Source organism: Anser cygnoides, chromosome 2 (assembly GCF_040182565.1).
Source record: "Anser cygnoides isolate HZ-2024a breed goose chromosome 2, Taihu_goose_T2T_genome, whole genome shotgun sequence".
Lineage (NCBI taxonomy): Eukaryota > Metazoa > Chordata > Aves > Anseriformes > Anatidae > Anser > Anser cygnoides.
Genome location: NC_089874.1, coordinates 112,077,313 through 112,090,793, shown reverse-complemented (window position 1 = coordinate 112,090,793; position 13,481 = coordinate 112,077,313). Strand labels below are relative to the sequence as shown.

The window sequence follows — 13,481 nt, the reverse complement described above, 5'->3', positions numbered from 1 at the left end:
ATTTTTAAGAAAAAAACATCTCTGGCTATTTCTTGGGATATTTTTAAATTACTTCTTATGGCTCTACCATCTGCAATTCATCTTTCCCACAGCTTCAGTCTGTTAGCTTGTGGCAGCGGTGAGGGCACAGTGTAATTTTCGGTGATTAAAATAAGCAGAGAAGAACATAGACATTTTCAGCATCTTAAAAGAAAAACAGCTAGTAATAGGGATTCTGGAAAGAATTTAGAAGAAAGTAAGTGAGAGAACAAGAGGGAGGGAATTTGATAAGGGAGGAAGGGGAGAAATGTTGGAGTAGTAGTCATGCAGAATGGAAGGAGAAACTTGATGGAACTACAAAATATTGAAGATCACAGTCATCAGTGAAGGAAGCACTGACAGACAAGAAAGAGAAGCAGATTTCATCATGTTCTGTAGTAACTGATTGAATTCCACCCAGTTGAGTCAGAGAGAAGTATGTTCTGGTGTTATGTGTAGAATCAATGAGAAAACTAGAAAAGTGTGTAAGCAATAGTGAGACAACTGGTCCCCCGTAGGATTTTGAATACAGTCAGGAGAAGGGTGAGGAGTGAAGTTTAAAAAGGAAAATATTTTCTTTTCATTTTAAAGTACTATAGTGTGTATAGAAGCATGCTTGAAAGCAGAAGGGAAGTAGATAAATGGGTCATGAAGATAAGGGAGAAGAGGACACAAATGTTGAAAGATTAAAATGAATGAAGTTAAAGATGTAAACTGATGAATAAGAGGTAGAAAATAGTACAGTATTAAGATGCCAAGTCAAAAAGATTATGTCAAAAATGAATATTGAAGAAAAAGGTTTAAAGATAAGAGAAGCTGGGAGCATAGAAGGGGTAGTGTCTAGTGCGTGAATGCAGAGCTTGATTGAATGAACTGCTGAATAATTCTACTTACTAACATTGAACTTCAGCTATCATCTCTCCTGGTTTCCTGTTTTTATTTCCTACTTTCTTCCATTTTTTTTCAAGTCACCCAACTGTAACTTCAGTGTATCTTCCCCTTTTCTGTGCCTTCCCCTTTTCTCATCTCACAGTTCACCATTTGGTTTAATGGGGCTGCAGCTGGTATGTGCTGCCTGGCTTGCAGGCAGACCAGCATGGTTGGCTAGCTGGTCAGAGCTGGAGAGTTTTCATGCACCTCTGCATAGCCAGCCATCATCTACAGAGCTCGTGTAGTTGCCTCTCAACTCTAAGCATGCATGTCATCAGCACAGACCTCATCTTTTTCCCAGCAAAGTAAAAGAGTTGACCAATTACTTTCATCCAAGCCACAGACAGTTAGTGTTAGACATACCCTGTTAGGCATGGGAAAGGTGTAGGACAGGTTTATGAAACCAAAACTTTCCAAAGGCAGTGTTTCTATCGTGTGATCATGACATTTCATGAATTTGCAACTGAATATTCTCAAATTTATAAAATAGGATTTTCCCTTACTGCAGTGCAACTAGTTTTAAGTTTGTGCATTTAAGATTGTTGATTAGACTGATTCATTCTCTGGTTTTCATGTAAAGATCAGTTTTAGTGATGGAATTGTACAGCACCTGTTGTTTTTTGTATGGTTTTATTCCAAGATGAGATGGATAGCAAGTCTGTTACCTTCCTTCTGGCAGTCAGCTGATACAGTGAACACAGAACTTGCAGGTCCTTTCTTTGAAGCTGTGCTTTTTTTTTGAACTGCTGTGATTTTGTCCCCAGTAAAACAAGCCTCTGAGCAGGAAAACACAATTTATGATAGCTGCTTTCAGTGGTTTCAGAACCTAGTTTAATGTGCAAATCCTGGATTGAATATCGGTGGGAGTAATAACATGAAAAGGTAGATTTTATTGCAGGGAAAAAATCTTGACTTATGTAGCAGTGCAAGAAAATTTGGTTGTACTTTTGAAATTTACATATGTATGGATTGCCATGACTGAGAGAGAATTTTTCTATGATCTGGTTTTGTTTAAAGTTAATATTTAAAATATTCTTTTCATTAGAACTTTAATCTGAAGGTTACTCTTCCTGGTTTGAAAGAAGACACACAAATTTTTAAAATAAGATTGCAGCCTGGTAAGTATTGTTTGAACACTTGGTGAATTTCTGTTGAACTTTATTCTGATACTATTAATAACGTTTCCTCTCCTAAGGAGATAAAACATTTAGTGAAGCATTTAATGAAGATATTCTAACTCATGCAAGTGATGACTGAAACAAGATAAAGCTAAGGGCATGTCAGTCTCGTTATTCTAGCAGCTGGAATTTGCTTACTTGAGATTTTCTTCATCATTTTTTAATTTTTTTTAGTGTTTTTCTAACCTAGGACCATTAATTGAATCTTTTTATCTCCTCAGTTTTCTTCAGTATTAAGCACATTAACCTGTACTAACCTGCATTAACTTGCTGTCCCTGTAGAAGACAGCTTGTGAATAAGTTCTCATTCAGTTTATTACCCCAGTAAAGTAGGGGGGGATGCTGTGGCAAGTTGGGATTTTGTTTGAGAAGTTTAATGTTATATATTGACTTTATCATAACACAAGAGGGGAATGTAAGTCTGTAGGTCCACCATCTTTACCAGAATTTTGTTTTGTGGATGTGTTGATACTGAGCACTTCCTTACATGATTGCTATTATCCATTTTTACCTGTTTTTGTGGTGGTTGATTTTTTTTGCTGTTGGTTTTGTTTTTTAATTTGGGAGAAAGTTTGAAGGCTGATTTTTGATCTCCCAGATGGCTTTCCTGTCTCATTTTGCAGAGAATTCATGTAGTTCAAGCTTCTCTAGACCAACAAGGAACAGTTTATTCCATTTTTTGTTACCATATGGGGAGTTAAGGCTTCATGTAGAAAACAGGGTGGAACAATCTGACTTGTGGCAGATTGTATTGTGCACTGCTTAGTTATTCACCTTGGACTGAAGGCAGCTGCAGCCCCTTTTAGAAACTTCTGCTTTTGGCAATCTAGACATTCTTAAGTACCTATCTTTCTCATTGATTACCCTTGGCTGTTGAAGCTGTTTTCAGAGGAAGGAGTGAATAGAAGCTATTTCAGTCTTTTCTGTTCCTCTATCATTGAGTTTCAAATGGAAGCTTTAATGGGTGATACATAAAAGATGTTTGAAGGAATAAGATATGGTCCTTTTTCAGAAACATCTTATAGTAATCTATGATTTCCTTCTCTTAATTTAAAATTGATAAAACTAATTATACATTCAGGGGATAGATTTATTTTAATAGCTTCACTTTACCAAGTAATACCATCAAAATTTGTTGTGTTTTTCTTTGCATGCAAATTGTAGCTGTGGTGGTTTTCCTTATTAACCTGCTGCATGTTATGATTGATCAGATATCTCAACATTAATATTTTGGTGTTTTATATGTCAGGAGAAAGCTCCAAGTTTTTTTTGATGAAGGTGCATCAGTATAGTATGTAGGTAGTACAATGTCATGTTTACACCTTGTGTATGCTGAAGTTCACCATGTTTGTCTCACTATTCCTTACTGAATTCATTCAAAAGAGTGGCAGGTGATATGTATTGAAGGACAGAAAGTGTCAAGAAACTTCTTGGCATAAATCAGTATATCTGAATTGAACTAAAGTGTTTGTTACCTTGATACCTTGATACAGATACCTTGATAACATGGCTTTAAAACACTTTTCAAGATAGCAAAAACTGAAATCCAGGGTCTTGCAGGTTACATAAATATAATTGCTGTTCTGCAATTGTGCATTTTTACAGGCCCTCCACGTCAGTTGAAAGTAAAACCCGATTCTGAAATTCTTAAGATTGAAAATGGTACAGCTTTCCCCTTTCAGGTTGAAGTATTGGATGAATCAGGCAATATAACAGCACAGCCAAAGCTGGTCGTTCATTGTAAGGTAAACTGCATTTTATAATGTTTCATAATGATTTTGATACTTTTAAAAGGACTGGGAAAAGAACCATCTTTTGACATCTAGACAGAATTGATTGTCTTTTGTAGTGCTTTTGAAGTTTCTGTAGCTTGGTAGCCACACTATGACTCTTTTGTCTCATTCATTGATTTATTCAGTAAGTTTCAAAACCATAGGAACCTGCACTTAGAAATGGAAGAAAACATGATATGAGGATATTTAACTAAGATTTTAAGACATTTTAAGTCATATTTTCCACATATGGTACTAAAATTTGTTAAGGAAAAGAATTAGACAACATACTTTTAGTTTGTTTAAAGATGAAAATGCAGGTCTAGTGCTTAAAAATTAGTAATAGATAAGACTATTGTATGCACTTACATTCTGAAAGGAATGCCAGAGTTACTATGGCTGTTAAAAGTAGAAGTGTTTTGCCTGTTTGGACAGAGAGGTTTTTTTATTGTTTGTTTTGGTTTTTTTTAACTCAAGAAAGCGACTTTTCCAATTATAGTGAAATCAGTCTTTCAACAAGGACAGATAAATAAAAATGGTTTGCAAGGGGTAAAACAGTCTGCTGCTTTCCATTTATAATTCATGTGCATACATTCTATTCCTGTAGTATGGAAGTATGTAGGTCTGCAGCAGCATGGAGACACACAAACAGAGTTTAAGCATCAGGTTTCACATGTGGATCACCTGGGAAAAAAAAACTTTTTGTTTGATTTTGTGAAATCTAAAAAAGTTATCTGTAAATAATTGTGTGTATCTTCGGAGTTGCACATTTCTGGAATAATAATAGAAGTTCTGCAAAAAAAAAAAAAACACTGAAGTTTAATGTTACATTTTAAACAGTTTTTAGGTGCTTCAAACTTACCCGTGTATTCTGTGGACTGCAGTAATGCAGGAACGAACATTTTAACTGGTCCAATTATACATGTACAGAATATAAAGAAAGACCAGATGCTCAAAGCAAGGATTGAAATTCCTGTAAGTATTGATTGAAATGTTTGAATGAACAAAAGATTGGAAGCTGTTTGCTGTATTATCTTGCTATTAAACCAAAGTTTTATGAATCAACTTGACCCCCGAAAGTCACTCTTTTAATTACCATGGGTCTGAGAATCGTGTGTCTGCCCTTTTCATCTCTGGGAAGCCATAAAAAGGCAAAAATTCATTTTTTTCTTCACCTCTCACCTTTACTTCTGAAATCTCTGAAGTGTTTCAGAAATAAGCACTATTTCTGGGAATTTGTTCCCTTTTTACACCCTGGATCCTTCCAACCTTTGTTGCATAAACATTTAGAGACAGAACAGGCATGGTGAAGTGTTTCCCAAAACCTTAGTAAAGAAGGAAGTTGAGATATTTATTTTTTTTCCACAGGTTAGGAATTAATTTTTTTTTGGTAACATTTCAGTCTTAAAACTCTTAAAGTTTTTTTTTTTAATTATTTTTTTTAACTATGTTGTACATCCCAGTTCACTGGTAGTCAAGAGAGCCACACAGCTGGAGAAGATGAGACCTTCGTTGTTTTATCCTGAAAAAGATGTAAACATATTAATGGGGCAAGATAACCTATATGAAACATTACTTCTGATTACTCTTAAGAAGTATTTGGAAATTGTAGATTTTTAAATACTATAAACAAAATATTTCCTAAGTAGCTATCATAAATTCCAGTTTCCATTAACCATTGTAAGCATTCTGACATACCCTTTAACTTTGCTTTTGACGAGTCAAGCTAATTTCATGTTTGGGCAGCTATTCACACCTAACAGTCCAGAGTAGTGCCATGGAGCAATATTTATGCGTTTATATATATCTGATATCTTAATTATATCTCTTTTTCCCCCACCCAGAGTTGTAAAGATGTTCCACCAGTGGAAAAGATTATTAAACTTCTTCCTAGCAGTCATGTTGCAAGACTGCAGGTCTTAAGTATGGATGGGCAAAAAGCTATTCAAATTAAACATCAGGATGAAATCAATTGGATTGCTGGAGATACCATGCGCAACCTTATATTTCAGATGTATGATGAAGGAGAAAGGGAAATACACATAACTCCATCTGTGGCAGAAAAAATTAAGGCAAGTATATATGAACAGCAGTATAGTGTGGGGGAATGATACTATGGTTCATCTCTAAAATCCATAGGCATCAGACTATCATTCTAAATAATATTCCTCAAGACTGTGTTGTTAGGAACTTCACTCTCTGCTTAAAAAATTAAAATTATGTATTAAAGTCATGTCCTTAATGAGCTGAAGACATTTAATGAAGTGTTAAATAATGCTTCAGGGTAGTAATACGAAAAGCAGGGTAGTAATTTCCAGCTCTTCTCTTAAACACAATGATACAATTTCAGCATTCTTCATATCTGGGGTTTTCCCAGCATTTAGGAATGCTGAATGGACATGTTCCTTCTTGAAGACTTTTCAGAAGAGTCTTAGCTCTCTGTCTGTGTACATACCATAGAATCATGTGGAGCCTAATACGAAGGTAGAGCTTCACCATATATGTGACTTTTTGGTAAGGTTTTTCTGGATCAGATCTTTCTTAAGAAAGTACAGTAAGAGAAACTGTGTTTGTTTGTTTGTTTTGTGTATTTTGTGTGGTTTTTTTTGGAGTAACTTCCATATTTGGACAGATAGCATTAACCACTGTTGGAAAAAACTCAGGCTTTCCACTGAAAGCTTCTATTACCTGTATTTTACTTCAGCAAGACCTCAGATGTATGATGTTGCTAGTCATTAATAATATAACTTCTGATTAATTTGATACATTTTAATTTTAGGTTAACTGGACACCCAGAATTAACAGAGAACAGTTGATGCAGGGATTATTACCTGATGTAAAAGTACCTACATCAGTAAAAGATGTACGCTACTGTCTAATTACTTACCTTGATGACCATGTGTCTTTGGAGAGTGCGTTTACAGTCAGGTTTGTCCATTTGAAATACATTTTATGAGTAACGATGTTGTCAAAGGATTGTAGATCTGTACTTTTGTGTAAAAAAAAAATAAATAAAATAAAAGTCTTTCTACAGAGGTTGAAATAAGAAAATCAGTTAATGGAAATGTAGGGTTGGATGTGTGCATGCATTTTTTATGCATGCAAATATGTTTACAGATGAGACCATCACCTATGTGGAAGATTCCATTGCAATCTGTTTATATCTAGCCCTATAATCACTTTTGTAAGTATATGTGTATATATATACACACATATATGCACACTGAAGGAGATTATTGCTATCTTTGATAACTTTATTCAAGTGTTAGGTTATAGGATTGCTCTTACTTTGGAGTCATCTCACTGGTTACCGTAGAGAAATACCAATGGAGTGAATTGTTAGCCTTGCAAGATTACTTTGTAGATAAAGATTTATCTAACCAAATACAAGATGCCTGTCTGTATATGGTGTCTTGGTCAAAAGTGACAAACTGTTAATCAAACTTTAAAACTGCCTGTTTATCAGTCTTAGTAAATCTAGGCAACTAGCTTTGTCTGCTGTGTCTTTATAAAATGTGTTGAGATTAATCTAATTCTAAATGACTGTAATTACTTCGGTGTATTTCTTGCATTCTTAGTAGGTTAAAACTCAGTAATTAGTTTACAACATGCTGATGCTGGGGTAAATTTGCAGCAATTAGACATTTCACAGAGCTGCTTTTAAAACATATATATATATGACCAATCTAAAGTATTAAGATTCTTTAAAATACTCAGAGTTTAATGCTTGTAAACTACCTATGATGCAGCATTGTTAAAGACAGAAAAGGTTTTAGTCAAGTACTGTTTTCTGTTTTCTTTTATGAAGAGCAGAAAATCAGGCTGAATTAGTACTTCTCTTCTTGAAAGGAAATAGAAGAGTGGATTATTTAATTTTGTTGCACGTTTTTGCTTGTCATGGTGGGAAAGCAGTCTCAGACGAGGAAAATCTTATTGAGAGGTTATTCTGTTATAGTTGTAAAAATTAACTGGAGGTCATTCTGATAAAATTTTTGAAGATCTCAATGTAATTTTTAGCTTAAAACACACAAAAGGAGTCAAAACCAATGTGTTGGATAACTGAAGTCTCAAATAACTTACAAGTTGTCAGATAACAAATTCTGGGGGACCCAACACATTGTGTATGTTAACCTTCATCAAGTAAACCAAGGAAAATTCTAGGACTATTTTAATGTATTTTGAGGAGACTTTTGAGGCATAATTTAGGCTGTTGACTATTGTTTTAACATAGCAAAAGAGGAAATGGAAATCTATTTGTTGTGGTTTTGTGTTTTTTTTTAAGGTTGTTTATCTTTTCCATAATTTTTGTAACTGTATTTTTTTCTCTGCTTTTATTTTGCTTTAAAGAAAAACTGACTAAAAATTTTAAACTACATTAGTTGTAATCAAGTCCTTAAGAAATCAGCAAGTATTTTCATAGTGAGACTGAGATTTTTTGCATGTATATATCAGGATGAATGTTAATATTAATGTCTTACAGTAACATTAGTATATGTAGACAATTGTATGTTACTTTGGGGATGTTTTTTTCAGGATGTAAAGTAGTCCAGCCTTGAATTCTGATTTATCTGGTTATGGGTCTGATCTGTGGTAAAATACTGGTAGGCAAGTTAATATGAATAAAGTAAAATTCTATAGCAGTGTTGTCTTATTATGTAGGCAGTGTCTGATAAGCTGCATCTGATAAATTTGAGGTGAAAGCTACAATGTAAAGTTTGTGCACACCAGATTTGATCCTCTAAATATATGCAAGGACAAAATTAAAAAACAAAAAATCCAGTTACAAATGGGTGATTCTGATGCATCCTTTGTCACGTATGCTAGTGTTGTAAATCATTACCTTCATGAAAATGATTATAAATAAATTTTCCTATGTTTAGACCACTTCCTGATGAACCCAGACACATTAAATGCAAATTAAAAGGACCAAATACATTGCAGTTGGGTGAAGAACTACAAAGTGACATTGGTGAGTATTTGCATATTCTTCACTTTGTTGTAAAATACATTTCTATTTCTTTACAGTTTATTATGTATATGATATATTATATTTGTTATGTATACAGATGCCATGAAGAGTGAATTGTGTTCTACTATTATAACATAAAATGTATTTACATTCTCATTCATGCATGGATGACTTCTGTAACTGCCATATCACAATTCTGGAGTTACTCTCCAGTAAAATTTGCCTCCACGTTTGTACATTAGGACATTCATCACACAGAGTTCGAATAGTTCATAAGATTTTCTTTAGTTTGTATATTCTAAAATCCTAAAGGCAAAAACAGCAGTCAGATTATTTCAAAGGCATGGTCTTCAAAATAAGATATTTTGAAGTTAAGAATTTATCCTAAAAAGACTACCATGTTAGGGATCAGTCTTCTCATTTGCCTTCAGTTTCTACACATGGCTGCTCCAGGCCTTGTGAGAATAAAAATACTTAAATGCTTCAAAACTGCCTTTTTGTTTTGTTGTTTTCTTTTTTATTTTGGTATTTATGCTGCTGGTGAAAAATCACTTGAGTGTTCTTCTTCTTCTTCAGATAGTGTGCAGTGCTTTAACAATTCTGAATGTCAATTACTTCTAATAAACATGAGATTTTAAATAACTTCTAGAAATGAAAAAATATTATGGTATTTAGAGCTATTAAAGATTTTCTGTGAGGAGAGAAAAGCACACAGTACAAACTGTCTTACAGGTCAATAATCAGCTTCTATCTTAAGATGTTTTTTCTTCTAACTTTATATCAAGAAGTAATCTCAAAAAGAAAGTGGGAAGCACAAATATTTGGTTAATTTGGCTAGATAGGTACATTTTTGATACCCTATTATGATGCATGGGGGAGGGGATGTTACCAAGGTATATAAATACCTGGAAGGAGAGGATGTAAAGAAAATGGAGCCAGGCTCTTTTCAGTGGTGCCTAGTGACAGGACAAGAAGCAGGGAGTACAGACAGAAACACAAGAGATTCCCTCTGAATAGAAAGGCTTTTTAAAAATAAAATATATATATATATATATATATATATATATATATATATATATACTGTGCAGGTGATGGAGCACCAGCACAAGATGTCCAGAGAGTCGTGGAGTTTCCCAGTGTGGACATCTTCACCAGCTGCCTGGACGTGGCCCTGGGCAATCTGCTCTGAATAGCCCTATTTGAGCAGGCAGTTAGACCAGATGACCTGCAGAGGTCCCTTCCCACCTCAGCTGTTCTGTGATTCTGTGATACTTATGCAAATTTTCTCTATTTTGTGTGTATGTTGTATACATTTATATTCTATATATTCTATAATGTTTCATTAAAGCAACTGCTGGTGTAATGATCTTAATAATCATTTAAATAAATCATCTTTTTAACAGATGTAATGATTACAGATCAGTATGGAAATCAAGTTCAGACAGTGACATCTGCGTGTGTAAATTCCCTAGGAGTTTCTGGGCCTGGACTTGATAAATCAAATTTACAAATAACTTGGCAGGTATTTATAAGATGTCATATAGTTTATTTCTCTGTGGCCTACTTGTGGTAATTCGTCGTATTCAGTCTCACAGAATTGAGCCAAAATGGAAGAAAGGCAATCAAATTAAACTCTAGGTGGTAAGCTATGAGAAGATAGCATTAAAATAATATGATCCTGTTCTAAGGAATATAGCAGCATCTGTTAAAAACCTTATCACTGCTGCAGCTATACGCCATGGCAGTGAGGTCACTTTATGCTTGGGTCTGGTTTGCTTTGTTTCTAGTCTCTTCTTCTGTATCTCTTCTTCTAACTTCTCTTTAGGCTTTTTTTCCTTTTTTCTTTTTTTTTTTTTATAGTGGTGTAGTTGATTTTATGATCTTTTGAAGAACCACGTAGAACTAATAATATCGTCTGCTGTAGTTAAATTTAAAATGTATCCTACAGCTTTTAAAATGATGGATATAACTAAGTTACACATAACTTTTACATTGAAAAACAGGCTTCTGGGAAATGCTCAAGTTTGAAATTGATCATTTCTTACACAAGTCTATTTAAATTTAGCAAAAAGAGTAGAACCTGTATTTAACTGTTCGTTTACAGTCTCACAGTAAAAATAGCAAACAGTGTCTAGTAGGTCCAAATATTAAAATACCATATTGAAAAAAAAAAATTAAAGTATAATTCCCTTTGTCTGTTCTTGATACAATTTTATTTTTATTTCTCAATAGGAAAGTACCTTAACAATGAGAGTCAAAGGAATTCGATTTAAATCCTGTTTACTTGGAAGCAAAGAACTGTGCTTTGCTTGGCGTGAATTTTCTGACTTTCTCAGAGTAAATTTAATTGCAGGATCCCCTGCTAAACTGCAAATTGTGGATTGGCCAGAGCTCGAAAAGGTAAGTCAGACGTTTTTTGTTTGGGGAAAAAAACAAAGAGGTGACTGGTTAGCAGGTCCTTTATTTCCTGAGCTTTTGGAGCACAGGATGCAAAGATGAAAGAAAACACTGACTTCTTATGATGATGATTCTGAAAATTGTGAGATTATGACATCTCTAGAGACACTTCTTGTGTTGTTCAGGACAACACATGCAAAATCAAGTAAGTATTTTGCAGCCTGATTATATAGACGTGCTTCAAATAGGACAGTAAATGTGAAGGATTTTTCATACAATAACTACATTACCTTTAAAAGTAAATTTATTTTAGAATGAACTCGTGTCTGTTCATAACGCTGTATTCCTTGATTATCCCTTTAATTGTTTTTCCTGTCCCATTTGCCTTTCTACAGTTCATTCATTTTGCTTTTCCTTGGTGCAGCAGTTTTACTGTGGGCTGGATCTTCCACTGCTGTTTGCCAAAGATTATGTCTTTAATGGTAGAAATGGTTGGCAGCTCATCTCTTCTTTATCTGTTATTGTTATTTTTGATGTTTAGGATATAGGAAGACAACCACAAATTTACTTACCGTTTTAGAATTATTTAAAGTCATAAAGTGGGGATGAGTGTATGATACTTTATCAAATAGAAAGGATAGAGATTTTTGGAACCATCCCGCTTGTCTGTTTATTTGGGTTTTTCGATCTTTCAATGTCTACTTTGGCTGTTCAAGTGAAAATATTAAGTTGCAACAGAAAGCAAAATAGGAGAGTGGAAGGAGGTAAAAAGATTAGAGTGTTGGGAAAACGGAGAAGGAAACTACTGATGAGAATGGGGAAACAAAAGGCTCATGGAATATAGTAACTATTTTTACTCTCTGGAAAGCTATCATGGTCTATGAGAAGACAAAAAGTTTCAGTCCTTTCACTCCTTATGCAACAAGGAAACTGTTTGATGAGGCTCTTCAGAAGCATGTCCTTACTGTCCTTACTTTGAGTTACATCAACATGAGTAACACATAAAATTGAATCAAACAGTGTGTTTTATAATGACAAGAATGTACATGGGAGAACTCTGGAAATACCTTCCAGGAGTTCTACAATTCTGACATAGTGTAGCTGTTACAGGAGGCAAACAGCATGGAAAAAGAAGATGCTATCACTTTGGGTATTCCTGATCTGCTACGAATGTCTAATATACCTACAACAGAATAGAACAATACGTCTGTTTATCTTCCAGCCTGTTGCAGTGATTAATGGCAGAGAGTTGCAAAAGCCCCTTGTCCTTCAACTGTGTGATCAGTGGGGAAATCCGTCTTCTGAACCCAATGTCAAAATCAGCCTTTCAAAGAGTAGCAACCTAAAGGTAAGCATAGGCCTTATTATATGATATTTTGTCCACACGACACAGATTTGCGTTGTCATGTCTACATTTTCTTCTTAATTACCAAGACATTTTTGGAAAAGTGAATAAGGTATTGTAAGGGTACAAAAGAATAATTAATCTCACATAATACTAATTTCAATTAATAACGTAAAGAGTTCCCAGGACAGATTTCTCAGCTCCCTTTTATTATAGCAATCATAAATATAACAGAACTCCTGTAGTGCAGTATCCAAGTGTATTTAGTATACATTCTTGATCTTCTACTCAACCCTTCTGCAAATTCTGTGTGTATCCCCCAATTTATCTGAGGTAACTTACTGAATAATAATAACGTTATGTTCCAAAGGGGCAACCAAATCATTTTTATCTTGTGGTTCTTTGTTCATGGTTAATGAATGTATGGCTAGTGGCCTACACATTCAGCACCTATTCAGCAGGTCTCCACCCCACCTAATTATCTCTGAGAAGAGCGTTCTATAAACCAAATTAAAACAATGAGGATGCAATATCTAACCCAGAGTTAAGCAGTTAGTATGCTATTTGTGAGTGAGGTATAAGTGTCAGATGGCCCGCACATTGGTCTATACAAAGAAAGGAGTTTGACAGAATACTTAATGAATTAACATTTTATTTCAAATTATTGGGGGAAAAAATGCCAAACTGTCAAATTTTCCTAACTGTTGATGCAGCAACTGTTATATTTAATTTGTATGTTATCAATACAGATATATTCATGCATCTCTGGACACGACCTTTTTCATGCAGGGCTGGCCCTGGTCTCTTTTTATTCATGCTTGCCATAAATTTGTCTCAAAATATTATTTCTCTAAAAATACGCAACAGCCAGG

At 34.4% G+C, this 13,481-nt stretch overlaps 1 protein-coding gene across 2 annotated transcripts in view; it reads left to right on the top strand.

Moving 5' to 3' along the window:
- SMCHD1 (structural maintenance of chromosomes flexible hinge domain containing 1) overlaps positions 1-13,481 on the top strand; it is an 83,523-nt gene that overhangs the window by 36,636 nt on the left and 33,406 nt on the right. For both annotated transcript variants that reach the window (XM_066992828.1, XM_066992826.1), the window contains exons 22-30: positions 1,994-2,066; positions 3,732-3,871; positions 4,739-4,873; positions 5,743-5,970; positions 6,678-6,826; positions 8,779-8,867; positions 10,271-10,389; positions 11,100-11,267; positions 12,487-12,612. In XM_066992828.1, coding sequence (XP_066848929.1) covers positions 1,994-2,066; positions 3,732-3,871; positions 4,739-4,873; positions 5,743-5,970; positions 6,678-6,826; positions 8,779-8,867; positions 10,271-10,389; positions 11,100-11,267; positions 12,487-12,612 — 1,227 coding nt within the window. The remainder of the gene's footprint in view (positions 1-1,993; positions 2,067-3,731; positions 3,872-4,738; positions 4,874-5,742; positions 5,971-6,677; positions 6,827-8,778; positions 8,868-10,270; positions 10,390-11,099; positions 11,268-12,486; positions 12,613-13,481) is intronic.